This window comes from Podarcis bocagei, assembly GCF_964188305.1.
Source record: "Podarcis bocagei genome assembly, chromosome: 6".
Lineage (NCBI taxonomy): Eukaryota > Metazoa > Chordata > Lepidosauria > Squamata > Lacertidae > Podarcis > Podarcis bocagei.
This window is the reverse complement of record NC_138130.1, coordinates 93689681-93705096: the sequence shown is the minus strand read 5'-3', so window position 1 is coordinate 93705096 and position 15416 is coordinate 93689681. Positions and strand designations below refer to the sequence as shown.

General features: G+C 45.6%; 1 protein-coding gene across 3 annotated transcripts in view; it reads right to left on the bottom strand.

The window, feature by feature from the left end:
* Positions 1 to 14623, bottom strand: part of NOX4 (NADPH oxidase 4) — a 94964-nt gene extending 80341 nt beyond the window's left edge. The window contains exons 1-2 of one of the 3 annotated variants that reach the window (XM_081197388.1): positions 14480 to 14623; positions 7957 to 8052 (exon numbers count right to left, since the gene is read on the bottom strand). Coding sequence is in view for 2 of the 3 variants with exons in the window: in XM_081197385.1 (XP_081053511.1) it covers positions 7957 to 8052; positions 14480 to 14536 (153 nt within the window). In the remaining variant the exon portion in view is untranslated. Of the gene's footprint in view, positions 1 to 7956; positions 8053 to 8110; positions 8130 to 14479 lie in introns of those variants that run through there. The other 2 variants (XM_081197385.1, XM_081197386.1) reach the window with 2 other exon arrangements.
* Positions 14624 to 15416: the final 793 nt, after the last annotated feature.

Below are 15416 nucleotides of genomic sequence, written 5' to 3'. Positions count from 1 at the left end.
GAGGTATACTCCATTATATATCGAGACAGACGGAAGCCAACAACTACTACTACCTCTAACTATAGAACATGGGTAGGCAAACTAAGGCCCGGGGGCTGGATCCGGCCCAATCACCTTCTAAATCTGGCCCACGGACGGTCCGGGAATCAGCTGTTTTTACATGAGTAGAATGTATCCTTTTATTTAAAATGCATCTCTGGGTTATTTGTGGGGCCTGCCTGGTGTTTTTACATGAATAGAAGGTGTGTTTTTATTTAAAATGCACCTCTGGGTTCTTTGTGGAGCATAGGAATTTGTTCATATTTTTTTCCAAAATACAGTCTGCCCCCCCCACAAGGTCTGAGGGACAGTGGACTGGCCCCCTGCTGAAAAAGTCTGTTATAGAAGCAAAGCATAGCTAGAAGCCATTCATAATCTGATCCTCTATGAATTCATCTAATTCTAAAGCACCCAGAGGTTCCCCATTCCTGCCATAGATTTCTGGAAAGCAAAAGGGTTATAGATGCTTAATCTTTTTTTCTTTTTCTTTTAATGAATGCTAAAATCTCAGGGAGAGGTCCTAGGGCACACACAGCCGTGACCCAACTTCCTGTACTTCAGAGTGTGCTGGCCAAGGGAGATCACGCGGCATCCCACGGACAGCTGCTGCCTGGAGGAGTCCGAAAGCCAAATGGCAAAGCTCGTGCCTGCTCTGGAAACTGTTGCTCTGAACATCCACATGGATGTTTGCATTCCCAGCGTCCGAGCACATGTCTGCACGACCCACAAGCGATCCTGCGTATCCACTTTCCAGGCACCCTCAAATTGCATTTGCAGCCGCTCTCCACTCCCAACATCAACGGAAGATGTTCAGCAGGCATGCAACCCTTTCGGAGATTCAGAGCCGAAACACACACTCGACAGAATCCTGCAATGCAACCGGCTTGGCTGTATTATTTCAGACTGTGAAGCGCGGAAGGGCTCTAATTGCCTGACTGCTTTACAGAGCAATCCGTGCAGACAGAAAAGGATTATGTCAGGAAGAAGGACCTTTCCCCCGAAACATTGACTTTCTATCTGCAGGGTCGCCCACCTGTCAATCATCCGAGGGCACATGCAGGCAATTAAGAATACATCCTTCCACAATGGTTAATTAATGTCTGTTTTTAACACCCTGGGGATGCCTGGGATTGAACCTGGGACCTTCTGCATGCAAAGCAGATGCTCTACCACTAAGCTACAGACCTTCCTCGAATGGGCTGCTATAGCAGGGCCTTTCTAATGTTCACAACTGTGCTAATCTTTAAGGTGCCACGAGGCTCTGTTATTTTTGCTGCATCGCTTGCCCTCCAGAAACAGAAAAAGGAGAACAAGCATTAGTCTACAACCAGCGGGTCTAAACCCACATCTGCATCACAGTCTGAACTGTGGTGGGTTGTCCCAACAGCTTTACTATCACGCACACGGTAACAAATTAGGAAGTTTAAAGAATATTTGAAAATATGTTAATATTTAAATCTTAGAATAGCTCTGGAAGTGGATATAGGCTGTAGGGTTAGAAGTACAGTGGTACCTCAGGTTCCATACGCTTCAGGTTACAGACTCCACTAACCCAGAAATAGTACCTCGGGTTAAGAACTTTGCTTCAGGATGAGAACAGAAATTGTGCTCTGGCGGTGCAGCGGCAGCAGGAGGCCCCATTAGCTAAAGTGGTGCTTCAGGTTAAGAACAGTTTCAGGTTAAGAACGGACCTCCGGAACGAATTAAGTACTTAACCCGAGGTACCACTGCAGAAGATAGTGTATTTTAAAATAGTACTATTTGTAAGTGATAAAATGTGAAGATTTTTGTGGTAAAAGTAAGCGTGATAAAAAAAAATGGTTAGAAATTATATATGTAAACTGCTAAAGATGAGGTAAAAGGAAAATCAGATAAGGGGGACTTGGGGAAGCTCACCTAACAATGTTTAGAAAAAATAAGGACACGACAAGAATTTGTTTGTATTGTTTGTTTTTCTGTTTGTGTTGTTTAGTTGTGTTATAAAATGAACTAAAAAATTTTGGGGGGAAAGAAAAGAAAAAAGAAATGGGTCCCACCATTCACGTTGGGGCTAAAAGTGGCTCTCACATCTGCAAAGGTCGAAGACTATCGGAGTAGGGTCTTTCAGCCTGGGAAAGAGGAGGCTGAGGGGAGATATGATCTCTGGGCTGTCACATGGAGGGTGAAGCAAACTTGATCTCTCCTTCTCTGGAGTGTAGGACTCGGACCAATGGCTTCAAGCTCCAAGGAAGGAGATTCCAACTCAACATCAGGAAGAACTTTCTGATAGTAATAGCTGTTCGACCACGGAATGGTCTCCCTCAGAAGGTGGTGGACACTCCTTCCTTGGAGGTTTTTAAGCAGAGGTTGGAGGGTCATCTGTCATGGATGCTTTAGCTGAGATTCCTTGCATTGCAGGGGGTTGGACCAAATGACCCTTGTAGAGTTGGACCCTTATAGAATCATAGAATCATAGAGTTGGAATAGACCACAAGGGCCATCGAGTCCAACCCCCTGCCAAGCAGGAAACACCATCAGAGCACTCCTGACATATGGTTGTCAAGCCTCTGCTTAAAGACCTCCAAAGTAGGAGACTCCACCACACTCCTTGGCAGCAAATTCCACTGTCAAACAGCTCTTACTGTCAGGAAGTTCTTCCAAATGTTTAGGTGGAATCTTCTTTCTTGTAGTTTGGATCCATTGCTCCATGTCCACTTCTCTGGAGCAGCAGAAAACAACCTTTCTCCCTCCTCTATGTGACATCCTTTTATATATTTGAACATGGCTATCATATCACCCCTTAACCTCCAACTTTACAAAGCTGTATGAGTCTATGACTGCAGTGTGAGAGTGTTTCTCTCCGTGTAAGAATCTTAGAGTGCAAGCAAGTCCCTATCTTCATTTGGCAAAATGAGGGAGGGTCTAGGGTAAAAGAAGAATGGCAGGCAAAATTAATGGACTATGCAGAATTGGACAAAATGACAGGACGGATTCAAAACCTGCAGGACCAGAGATTTACAGAAGATTGGAAGAAGTATATGAATTATTTGAAGAGCAACTATAATCAACAAATTACGCTAGTAGGACTACAAGAAGTTTTGTAAGGAGAAATATACGAAGTGTTACAAAGTAGAAAAAGATAGATATACAGTGGTACCTTGGGTTAAGTACTTAATTCGTTCTAGAGGTCTATTCTTAACCTGAAACTGTTCTTAACCTGAAGCACCACTTTAGCTAATGAGGCCTCCCGCTGCTGCAACGCTGCCAGAGCACGATTTCTGTTCTCATCCTGAAGCAAAGTTCTTAACCCAAGGTACTATTTCTGGGTTAGCAGAGTCTGTAACCTGAAGCGTATGTAACCCGAGGTACCACTGTATTGGTTATGAGTTTGAAATGTAACAGGGAAAATAAGAAATGCATACTAAAAGATTAGATTGGAAAATTTTCAGACGGGACTGATGGAAGTCAAAAAAAAATGAGTAAGATGTAAAAGTATATATATATATGAGGATCTAGGTCTATGCTCCTTCACCCCACTGTTTCAAAAGCCAGCCTTGTACTACGGGGACCAAGGAACAAAGCGTTTCCATTTCCCCACCACCACCACGATGTGGAGGTCACAGAGAAGAGCGAGGCTCCTCTCATGTTGGAGCAAAGGACGTACAGAGGCCTCCTTATTATCTATCCCATCAAGGGGCAGCAAACTGATGGGACATCTGGACCATATTGCAGGCGAGAAGATAATAAAGGATGCAATTATGACATAATGAGAAAGCTTTCTCCAGAGAAGCGGCAAGACAGTGGTGTAAACAGAGGAAGGCTTTTCATTCCTAATTGCAGAGCTATATGTGGTATCGCTTCCTAAAAAGTGTCCTTCCGGCATGCAATGAGGGTTTGGGACCCTGAAGCAAAGCAGGTAATCCCTCCGTTAGCATCTGAAATGGGATTATTTATGATATATACTCGGAGTCGAGAGTGGATTTCATGCTCTTTATTCAGCTCATGGTGGTGAGGAGGAATGGAAGTTCCCCCAGAATGAGTATTGGAAGACACAAGATTTACCCACTCGGGAAGAATGGCAGATGAAGTTGATGGACTATATGGAATTGGCGGAAATGGCTGGCAGAATCCGAGACCAGGGAGAAGAATCGGTGGAAGAAGACTGGAAAAAGTTTAAAGACTATTTACAGAAATATTGTAAAATTAATTAATGTTAGAAAAATGTTGGAATGAAGTTATATGGCTTTAGTAGAAATGTTACAAGGAATTAAGTATGATTAGATCAATAGAGTATTAAAGGGAAAAATAATGTTAGAATCTGTTAAGATAATTAAAGGATAGAAAGCAGAGGAAGATGGAAAGGAGTTGCTGAAACAATCAACAGAAGTGGAATACGAAAAGGGAGGTGTGAGGAGGTCACTGAAATAAGTGAATGAAAGATAAGATATTGAAATTGTTTGATGTCTTTTAAATTGTTTTTGTTTGATGTCTTTTAAATTGTTTTTGTTTTGTTTTGCTAGCTTAATGTGTTATGTAGTGTTTTTGTATTGCATTGTATTGTGCTTTTTATTATTTTTTAAATCTTTTTTGTGTGTTTAAATTGTTGGAAAAGTAATAAATATTATTATTTATTTATTTTAAAAAAGGAAGTTCCCCAGAATGTCTGCTTTATATACATTATTTACACAATGGGCCCCACGTGATTGGCTAATTCCGGGATTCTCCTGTAGGCCAATCAGGTTGCGGATTCACTTCTACCTGGAGCTGGATTGGGTGGCTCCTGTGGACCAATCAGACTGCTGCATTCTGAATCTTATTGTTCTAGGACTAATCAGACTGCTGCATTCTGGATCCTGTTGTTCTAGGACCAATCAGACTGCTGCATTTTGGATCCTATTCAACTCGGTACATAACAATTTATCTGAGATTATACTTCATCATAGAGCTGGAAGGCGCCATGAGATGATCTAGCAGTGTTTCTCAACCTGTGGGTCCCCAGATATTGTTGGACTACAACTCCCATCATTCCTAGCCAGCATGACCAGTGGTCAGGAATGATGGGAGTTGTAGTCCAACAACATCTGGGAACCCACAGGTTGAGAACCGCTGCTTTCTAGCCCAACCCTCTGCAATGCAGCAATCTTTTTGCCCAACGTGGGGCTCAAACCCATGACCCTGAGATAAAGAGTCTCATGCTCTGCTGACTGAGCTATCCCTCGGTATGCGCTTGAGGACCCTGTCAAGGGGGGTGGAGGAATCTGTTGCCCTCCAGATGTTCCCATCAGCCCCCAGCCAGCACGGCTAAAAATAAATAGAGAAAACCCAGCAAATCGGTTCATTCTGTCTCACTGACTTGTGCCTCTAAGGAGAAGGCTCTGCTGCAAACCTATGCTCTCTACCCGCCAAGCCAAATCTGTTCTTCGGCTTGTACGGGAAAATCACAGACACAAGCAAATGCAGTTGAGCTGAAGCCAGAACGAAAGACAAGATTCCGTGCTATTCTTGCTGCTTTTCCTGCCCCTTTTGAAGGAGAAACCTCCTTCCCCAGATTTTGACTATCCCACTGTCCTCAGCCAAAGGACTGTCTCCCGGCCTTCTTTTACATGCTGTTACATCACTGGCCACTTTGACACCATACATGTAAAGCACTATGATATGGACTTAAACAGCCATGGCTCTATTATTATTATTATTATTATTATTATTATTATTATTATTATTATTATCGGAAGACCAAAAAAGTGGGAGAAGAAAAGAGACATCATCACAACCTAAAACAAAAGCTGAGCTGCTTTTCACCTTTTCCATCTCATGTGAAGAAGAAAAAGAAGAAGAGTTTGGATTTGATATCCCGCTTTATCACTACCCTAAGGAGTCTCAAAGCAGCTAACATTCTCCTTTCCCTTCCTCCCCCACAACAAACACTCTGTGAGGTGAGTGGGGCTGAGAGACTTCAAAGAAGTGTGACTAGCCCAAGGTCACCCAGCAGCTGCATGTGGAGGAGCAGGGAAGCGAACCCGGTTCACCAGATTACGAGACTACCGCTCTTAACCACTACACCACACTGAGATAACATAACACTTTTGCAAATGTGGACACCACCATCACTGATTCTTTATGTGTGATTCCTGCATTTCAGGAGGTTGGACTAGACGATCCTTTGCATCCCTCCCAATTCTACAGTTCTTTAATTCTATAATTGTGCAACCTGGCCTTGCCAGAAACACAGTCCAAAAGCAACCTCAGTTATAAAATAGCTTGATCTGAATATGAAGCCCTCCATCCCATATATATATATATATTGCTTTAGACAACCATTTTTGAACAGAAATCCCAACATACATCAAAAAGAGTGCTGCCTGCCTCCTCTCTTCTCCCCCACACAAGGGATAACAACAGAAATGGCTCTTTGAATTTCAGAAGGCTTTGGAATGCCTGAAATCAAAACAGGGGCAATTATTCCCTTCCTAAAGAAAGGGAGAACTGTAACCCGATCCTAGGTTTGCTCAGAAGTAAGTCACACCAAGTGCTGCGGACTGAATCCAAAGCAAGCAAGCATTGCAGAGCACCTTAGCAGCTGAGGCAAAAGCATCATTCCCCGCCCGCCCGCCCCCCGACAAATCCACAATGAGAAAGAAAAACAGAAACCAGAAACGTTTTCTGCATCTGAATCTTACAGGATACGTTCCCCTATCCTTGTTATCTGTGCCTCATAATAGCTTCACTGTGCAACAAATGCATCAGAACTTTTACTTCTGTTATTAAAAACAGAAATCAACTTTCCAGGCCTTATGATGACATGGTTGGCTGTTGCTTTTTAAAGGCAGGTTTTTTAGGTTCCTTGAGCCACCTTGCGACAGGGAGAAAACCAGCACATTAAGATGCTCTCATTATTATACCTCCACATAAGAAATAGTTGTTCTTCCTGGATTTCTGCCCTGAAGCTTTTAAAGGAACATTGCAATTAAAAAGAAGACAGCACCAATGGGTGAAAGGATGAGTTTGAAACTGAGCGAGCAATGCCTTCACTGCTCTATTCAATACAGGTGCAATAAACAAAGAAACTTTGAAGTGCAAAATCCATGCGCAGCACAAATAACACATGCACATTTGAACATCTAGGTTTCCTTGCAAAACACACACGCAGAAACGGCAATCAGGGAAGAATCTTGCCTGGGGTGTAAATAGCCTTCTCTCAGTCTTGATTCCAACTGCAAAACGGGAATAACGTCGCCCCATTATTGTTGTTCCAGAAAAGTGTGCATTAGGTACGTCCACCTTTAAATGTAAGCTGTATCAAAATTCTCCCCCATCTTTAGCTAAAACATCCTGGGTAGACTATTTCCCCTCCCTTTTTTCCTTTTTTCTTTTGGCTGACAGCGCTTTCCGAAAGAAAACCGCACCAGGACTCGTGAGAGTACGATGGAAAGGATAGGAAGGTTCATTTTATTTAAAGAAAAGAAGTGAAGATCCTTTCCCTTGAGAAAATACATCAGGAGAGCTGGCATGTAAGCGCTCTCACCGGAACGGGCCCACGAGGTTGGTTAAAGTTACCATGACTAACAGTTGCAAGCCCAGCCATCCGCTGAGTGGGGTTCACATGCCAGAGTCCAAAAAATGATGCCTGCAGCTGGGAGCTGAGGAAGAACAGACAGGCAGGCAGGGAGCTCTCTTTTCCCAGACCCTGGACAGAGTCGTTCCTTTAATTCAGACACAGAAACAGAGTCTCCAGCCTATTCCTTTCCCTCCCACCCACCCCTGCCCTTACATAACCCCTCTGCCCCCCCAACATTCACACCTTCTCCTTCTCATGAGTCACCAAGAAGCCTCGAATCTGCCCAGTTAGCCAAAACTTTCCATTTCCTTCTCGTTCCCAGAGCCCCAACGAAAGAGAGCAGGGGAGAGGGAAAGGGGGGGGAGCAAACATCTACCACTTACCCCCAGCATCTGATGCAGATAGTAATACTGAGGCCCCCGATAATATATCCGGAAAGTTTTCCAAAAGAGCCCCACGTTGAGAGACAGCCAGAGCAGCTGAAGGAAGCAATGGGGGGGGGGGGAGGAAAGAGAACAAGGAAGAAATTATTATTACATGTAGAAAGGGCATGTGCAAAACCAGAACTCTCTCCACCAGAGAGAAGACACAGGCAACAAACTCTCAGGGCAGGGGGAGGCTCAAAAGCTGAGTGAGAAAAAGCAAGACAAAGGCTTTTAAGAAATAAAATTGGGGGGGGGGGTAGTTGGGCCACACCAGCTGTGTTTTTGGAAGGTTTCCAACCGTGATGATCTCACTGTAACATGGGATGCTTTCAGACCGTCACTATTTTCTGGTGGGATTCGCTCACATATCAGCAAATTCAGATTACATGCTTATTTACAGTATTTAAATTCCATCTTTCTTTTTTCCCCTGGTGTACATGATCCTCATTTAACACCCACAACAACCCTGTGAGGTAGGTTAGGCAACTGGGCCAAGGTCACCCAGTCCTGGGGCCAAGGGACGTTTTGAAGCCTGGTCTCCCAGGCTGACACTCTAACCACTGCACCACCCTGCCTCTCTCAATTGCAGCTGATTGGGAGCTCTTGCGCAATAAAACCACTCCCCACCACACCCCACCCTCTCAAAATAATTAGACTTTTCGCAATAAGGCAAAGGACAGGAAAATGCTCTGGAAAGTGTGGGATAACTCTTTCTTGATGTAAAGTTATCTATCCTCCTTAGCGGGGGTGTGGGTGTGATCACAATGATTATTCAATAAATAGCCAACACTGTCTAACCTCCCTGTAAACAAATCAAAACGAATGTTCAGTAAATGGGTTGTCTGGAAGAACCGTCCTGTGTGACTGCAAATCTCCAATACGCTCTGGACTCCCACCACAGATATTGAAATACTTTATTGTCACTTGTACAACTTGTATACAGTGAGATTACACAAGCACCCCCCACTCAGCTCTCTTAGTCTTAATTCCCCTCATTTACTGACACACACCCACCAAACCCGAAAGTCAGTTGCCCTGTTATCTTTTCATTCAGCAGCCTAACAGCCCACGGATGGAAGCTGTTCTTTACCCTGTTGGTGCGACTAATCATGCTTCTATATCTTCTGCCTGAGGGCAGGAGATCAAGAAAGTGCCAGCCAGGGTGTGAATCATCCCTGAGAATTTTCCTCACTCTCCTGAGACAACGTTCTTCCACTATTTCATCCAGTGGATTCACAGGACAGCCCATAATATCTTGCACTGTATCTGCCACCCTCTGTAGGCACTTCCTATCAGATGATGTCAAACCAGCGTACCACACCGTGATGCAGTATGAAGGGACACTTTCTATTGTAGAAGGAGATCGTCAAATGTTGATTGACATCGTTCTTTCACAATACTCTGAGGAGAAGGAGTCTCTGTTGGGCTTTCTTAACCACCTGGGTTGTATTGCTTTTCCAAGTAAGGTCTTCACTGAGATAAACTCCTAGGAATTTAAAGGAAGAGACTCTCTCCACACAGCCCTCCCCGATGTACAGCAGGGCTAGTTCTCCTCTCTTCCTCCGAAAGTCCAACGCCATCTCCTTTGGTGGTTGGATCGGCCCATGGAAAGCAATGAGACAATAACAGCTTAAGTCCCTTTGAGTTCAGTAGAAACTAAGTGCAACTAAGGCCTAGTCCACACTTAGCTTTCACCTCGCTCTTTCCAGGCAGAGGTATACACTTTAAGGCTCTGCGTCCAAGCACTGGGATTTATTTATTTATTGTCCCAAGGCAGTCATGGCTTAAGGGGCATAGATGTCAGTGGGAACTAAGTGCAGCTGGTTTAGTGTGTATTCAACCCACAGAATTTACAAATAAGGAGCCACGATGGCGGGGAGTGGGCATGCATATTGTCCCCAGCAACTTGCTTCAGTGGGGTCTGTAATTAAAAATGATAAGAGATCGCTTTTGGCACTGAGGCTAGCAAACATGATGAGCTCAGATAGCTCTAAATGGACCTGGCAGCTGCAGTACATGATAACAGGGTAATCATGCAGTCTCAGCCATCCCAAGAATGCACCCTTAGGCTAGATCTTAAGTTTAGGATTGGGGGGGGGTGACTAAGAGGAGACCTGATAGGAAGTTGTCCTAATGGCTGTGTTCTCCCTCCACTGTCAAAGGACACATGCCCCTGAGTGCCAGCTGCTGGGAGCCACAAATGGAGAGAGTGCAATTTTGCTCAGGCACTGCTTGCAGGCATCCCATAAGTATCTGTTTAGGTAAATGGTAAAGGACCCCTGGACGGTTTAGTCCAGTCAAAGGCGACTATGGGGTTGTGGCGCTCATCTCGCTTGCAGGATGAGGGAGCCGGTGTTCATCCACAGGCAGCTTTCTGGGTCATGTGACCAGCATGAGTAAACCGCTTCTGGCGCAACGGGACACTGTGACGAGTGCCAGAGCGCATGGAAACACCATTTACCTTCCCTCTACAGTGGTACCTATTTATCTACTTGCACTGGTGTGCTTTCAAACTGCTTTTCGAACGGCAGGAGCTAGAACAGAGCAACGGGAGCAATGGGAGCTCACCCTGTTGTGTGGATTCAAACCGCTTACCTTCCAATCAGCAAGCCCAAGAGGCTCAGTGATTTAGACCACTGCACCATGCTAGCTAAACCTAAGGGAGCCGGCGTTTGTCATGTAGCTGCCCCCTGCCTCCCCTTGGCTACACCCATGGGGGGGGACACAGAAAGCATGGTCAGAAGGGGGCCACAGTCCGAAAAAGGCTGGGAAACTGGTCTAGCCAATGTAGCCTAGTATTCTGCTCCCCACAGTGTCCACAAGAAGGCACAAAAGTCATAGCAATCTCCTGCTACCATATTGTTCTACATGGAGGTGCCAGGAATCAAACTTGCACATGAAGAAAATGTGAATGATCAGTGAGCTGTGGCCCCTCTGTGCATTCTTCTTAAAGGTAAAGGTACCCCTAACTGTTAGGTCCAGTCATGGACGACTCTGGGGTTATGCGATCATCTCGTTCTATAGGCCGAGGGAGCCAGCGTTTGTCTGCAGACAGTTTCCAGGTCATGTGGCAAGCATAACTAAGCTGCTTCTGGCGAAACCAGAAACGGAAACGTTGTTTACCTTCCCGCCGGAGCAGTACCAAACTTATCTACTTGCACTTTGACGTGCTTTCGAACTGCTAGATTGGCAGGAGCAGGGACAGAACCACAGGAGCTCACCCTGTTGCGTGGATTCGAACCGCCGACCTTCTGATCGGCAAGCCCTAGGCTCTGTGATTTAGACCACAGCACCACCCGCATCCCATGCATTCTTCTTAGGAAGCTGCTATTTGTCTGCTTAGTCCAGCTGAATCTAGTCTGACTGGGAGTGGCCCTCTGGGGCAGAGATGTGGAAGACCTGTGGCCCTCCAGATGTCAATAGACTACAGCTCCCACCTGGAAAAGGTGTCAGTCAGAGGTGATGAGAATAACAACATCTGAAGCGTGTCAGGTTCCCCACCCCTGCTCTAGGGTTCAAAGGCTTTCTCCATCATCCGATGTTTCTAATAGGGGATGCCAAAGACTGGACCTTGGCATGATATGCTTGCCACCTTCAAATATCTCAAGGGCTGTCAGATGGAAGAGGGAACAAGCTTGTTTTCTCCTGCTCTGGAGGGTAGGACTCAAACCAATGGCTTCAAGTTACAAAGAAAGAGATTCTGACTAAACATCAGGAAGAACTTTCTGACATTAAGAGATGTTCAACAGTGGAACGGTCTCCCTCGGGAGGTGGTGGTCTCTCCTTCTTGGAGGTTTTTAAGCAGAGGTTGGGTGGCCATCTGCCATGGATGCTTTAGCTGAGATTCCTGCATTGCAGGGGGTTGGACTAGATGATGCTCGGGGTCCCTTCCAACTCTACAGTTCTATGATTCCGTTATTCTATAACATGATTCCACAATTCTATGAACCTGAAATCTTCTCTACGCAAAGCAGGTGCTCTACCTCAGAGTCACAGCTCCTAGTGGTAAAGACAGCTGGTCCCCACCACAGTTGTCTGGGATTTGAACCCAGAACCTCTCAAATGCTGAAGAAAGAGCAATGCCCCTAAACAGACAATTCAGATTACTGGATTTGTAGGAACTCTAAGACCAATGGTGACCCACCAGATGCCCATGGAAAGCTCAGAAGCAGGACCTGGTTGAAATAGCACTCTGCCCACATCTGATCTCCAGCAACTGGCATTTGGAGGTGTACTGCCTCCAACAGTGGAGGCAGAACACCTTGACTACTAGCCACAGGTGGCCTTGTCCTCCACAAATTAGTTGAAAATTTGTTGAAAGCACTTTTTAAGTCTTCCAAGGCCACCCATAACTAACACCTTCCAGCCTGAGTGAACATAAGCAAAGGAGAAATGAATCCCGATGAAGTTATCACTGTATAACCCTGACCGGTTGGGAGAGTCTGCACAAGCACAGAAGATCTGTCCATCAAGCATACACTCAGAACAAAAATGTGGGGAACTGAAATTAATAGGGAATTTGGGAAAGGTCCTGAACTCATTTGCTTTCAGTGCAGAAGGTGCCAAGCACAATCCATAGCTTCTCCTGGTGGGCTCGGGCAGAGACTCCTGCCTGAAACTTTGAAGAGCCAAAACCAGCCAGTGTGAATGATAAAGAGTTGGGTGGACCAATACAGCGGTACCTTGGTTCTCAAACACCTTGGAACTCAAACACTGCAAAACCAAGAGGTAAGTGTTCCGGTTTGCGAACTTTTTCAGAAGCCAAATATGTTCCGTTTTGAGTGTTACACCTCCAATTTGAGTGCCACACTTCCTTTTTGAGTGTTACGCTGAGGTCTGTCTGTTTTTGCTATTTATTTTGCCTTTTTGTTTCTGTGGCTCCTTTTTTGTGTGACTGTGTAGAACCCAGTTCAGCTACTGATTGATTGATTGATTGATTGATTGTGTGACTGCAGTACATTGTTTATTGTTTTCATTTTATGGATCAATGGTCTTGTTAGATAGTAAAATTCACGTTAAATTGCTGTTTTAGGGGTTGTTTTTAAAAGTCTGGAACGGATTAATCCATTTTGCATTAATTTCTATGGGAAAGCATGCCTTGGTTTTGGAACACTTTGGTTTTGGAACGGATTTCCGAAATGGATTAAGTTTGAGAACCAAGGTACCACTGTAGTAGCTTCCTAATTTCTCATGGTCATCTGTAGAATCATAGAAATGTAAGCTTGGAAGGAACCCTGAGAGTCATCTCGTCCAATCTCCTGCAATGAAGGAATCTCAACTAAAGCAGCTACCCAGCACTGAAAGCACTTTTTAATCCCAGATGTGCTTATGCCATATGTATGTACACACACTCAAATACACACACACACCCAGTTGGTTTGGGTTCCTCTGTAGCAAAAGCCAGCACAGTTCAACAAAGGAGACAGTTAAAGGGAATCTCCATTTCAAATTCCAAGCTCCATTAATGTGTGACCCCAAAATTTTGGATCCCCCCCAAAAAAACCTGATGTTTAGCACTAATTTTGTGCCATGAACCTCGCATTTCATGCCACCTCCCGAACAGAGTACTGTAATTGACACAGCAAATCTGTTGCAAAATCACTACTTAGGTTTCAAACCTACACTCGCATCGGAGAGTAAGCCCCATTGAACCCACTGACTTACTTCTGAGCAGCCCTGTCTAGGACTGTGTTGTTAGGCAAGCCTCTCATTCTGACATTGCAATTAGGATGGTGACGGTTTTACTTTATTAATAACCTCCCTTCGCCCTAAGGTCTGAGGGCAGATGACAATAATAATAAAAATACAACATTAAAAATGGTTTTAAACAACTTACAGGGTGGGTCCTAAAAACAGACATTTCCAGTGTCAAAGACCAGGGAAGAAATGTGAGGGGCAGTAATACTAACCTACCTTGCAGGCCTGTTGTGGGAATAATGCAAGCTGATTTATGTGGGGAAATAAACACAGGAACCAGTCTTGTATCCAGTAAGGTCTTTGGCTGATCTAGCTCAGTATCAAGGCTGGCAGAAGCTCTCCATAGTTTCAGAAGTCTTTCCCAACCCTACCTGGAGATGAACCTGGGGCCTTCTACATGCCAAGCAACTGCTCTGTCAATGAGCTATGAGCCTTCCAGAAGGGAGGCAGAGATGGTTTTCTCCATTAGATTTCAATCAAAAGCATTGATCCTCACCCTGTGACCCTGCGCGTAATGCCCAGAACCTGCCCACGCTCAGGAGCGCTCTCTCCTTTCCCCTTCTTCTACTTCTACTTCCTGGCCTTTCCCCACACAGGACGGCTCCAAGCTCGGCGTTCCCGAGCAGGGCTTGGACCCAACCCTGCGTGGGGGGAAAGGGCAAGAGCGTTCCTGAGCATGGGCAGGTTCTGAGCATCTCTCGCGCGCAAGCGCAGCGAGAGCAACAACCTTGCGATGGAGGCGGCGAGGCTGCGCGCACCCTCGAAAGGCAAAGGTCCCTCTTACCAAAAGGAGGTGTTTGCTGCCCTCGTTGGCGAGCCAGCTCTGGCAGGAGGCAGCCATGGTCCCGGCCGATGAAGGAGTCCCACCACCGGTTCTCTCTTTCTCTGCTTTTGTACTTTGGGGGCGGCCGGAGGGAGAGGCTTGGCTTCCTTTTCAGCCGCTGGAAAGCCAAGCCTCCCCCTCCCCTCTTTCCGGCCTCCCCCCTCCCCTCTTTCTCTCCTCTTCCCTGGACCCCCTCCCCTCCTCCCCTCCTGCACCCCGGGGAAAAATCTAGTCGCTTCTCCCTCCTCCTTCCCTCCCCACCTTCCCTGCGCCTAGCAGACAGCTCCAGGGTGGCGCCGACGGGCTCCTTTGTCTGGGATAAGGAGGAGCGATTTTGCTCCGCGCGTGGAGTTGGGGGTCTCCTGCGCTCCGAGGAATTCACCTCTCTCTCTCTCTCTCTTTGATGGGGGGGGGGCTCTTTGCTCGTGCAACGCTTTTCCTGTGTTTTTTGCACACCCGTCGTCCCATCACCCTGGAACTTTATGATTAGTTTGATGCCAGAGCGCGAAGTTGTGGTTTTACTTCGAACAACAAGAACAGCAGCAACAGGTTTTGAAACAGTTGCAAGAGAGGCACACAAAGAAAGAGACGTTCGGCAGGTGAAGCTCTTACCGTCTCGCACTGCAAAGCGCCGCTGTCTCCAGACTTGCGAAAAACTCCCCCAGTTGGTTGACTGGCTTGCAATCCAGCTATTATTTTTTTTAAAGAAGAAAGAGAAGCGGTAGGACCTCTGTTTCAAGGAAAGGGAAAGAAATTGCATTTGGCTCAGTTTTGTAATCACAGCAACAGCAGTTTCTCCAAGCATAGTCAAGAGGTTTTATTTGTTTGTTTGTTTGTTTGTTTGCTGGTTTGCTTGCTTAAGTAATTAATTGTTCTTAGAATTATAGATGATCATCTA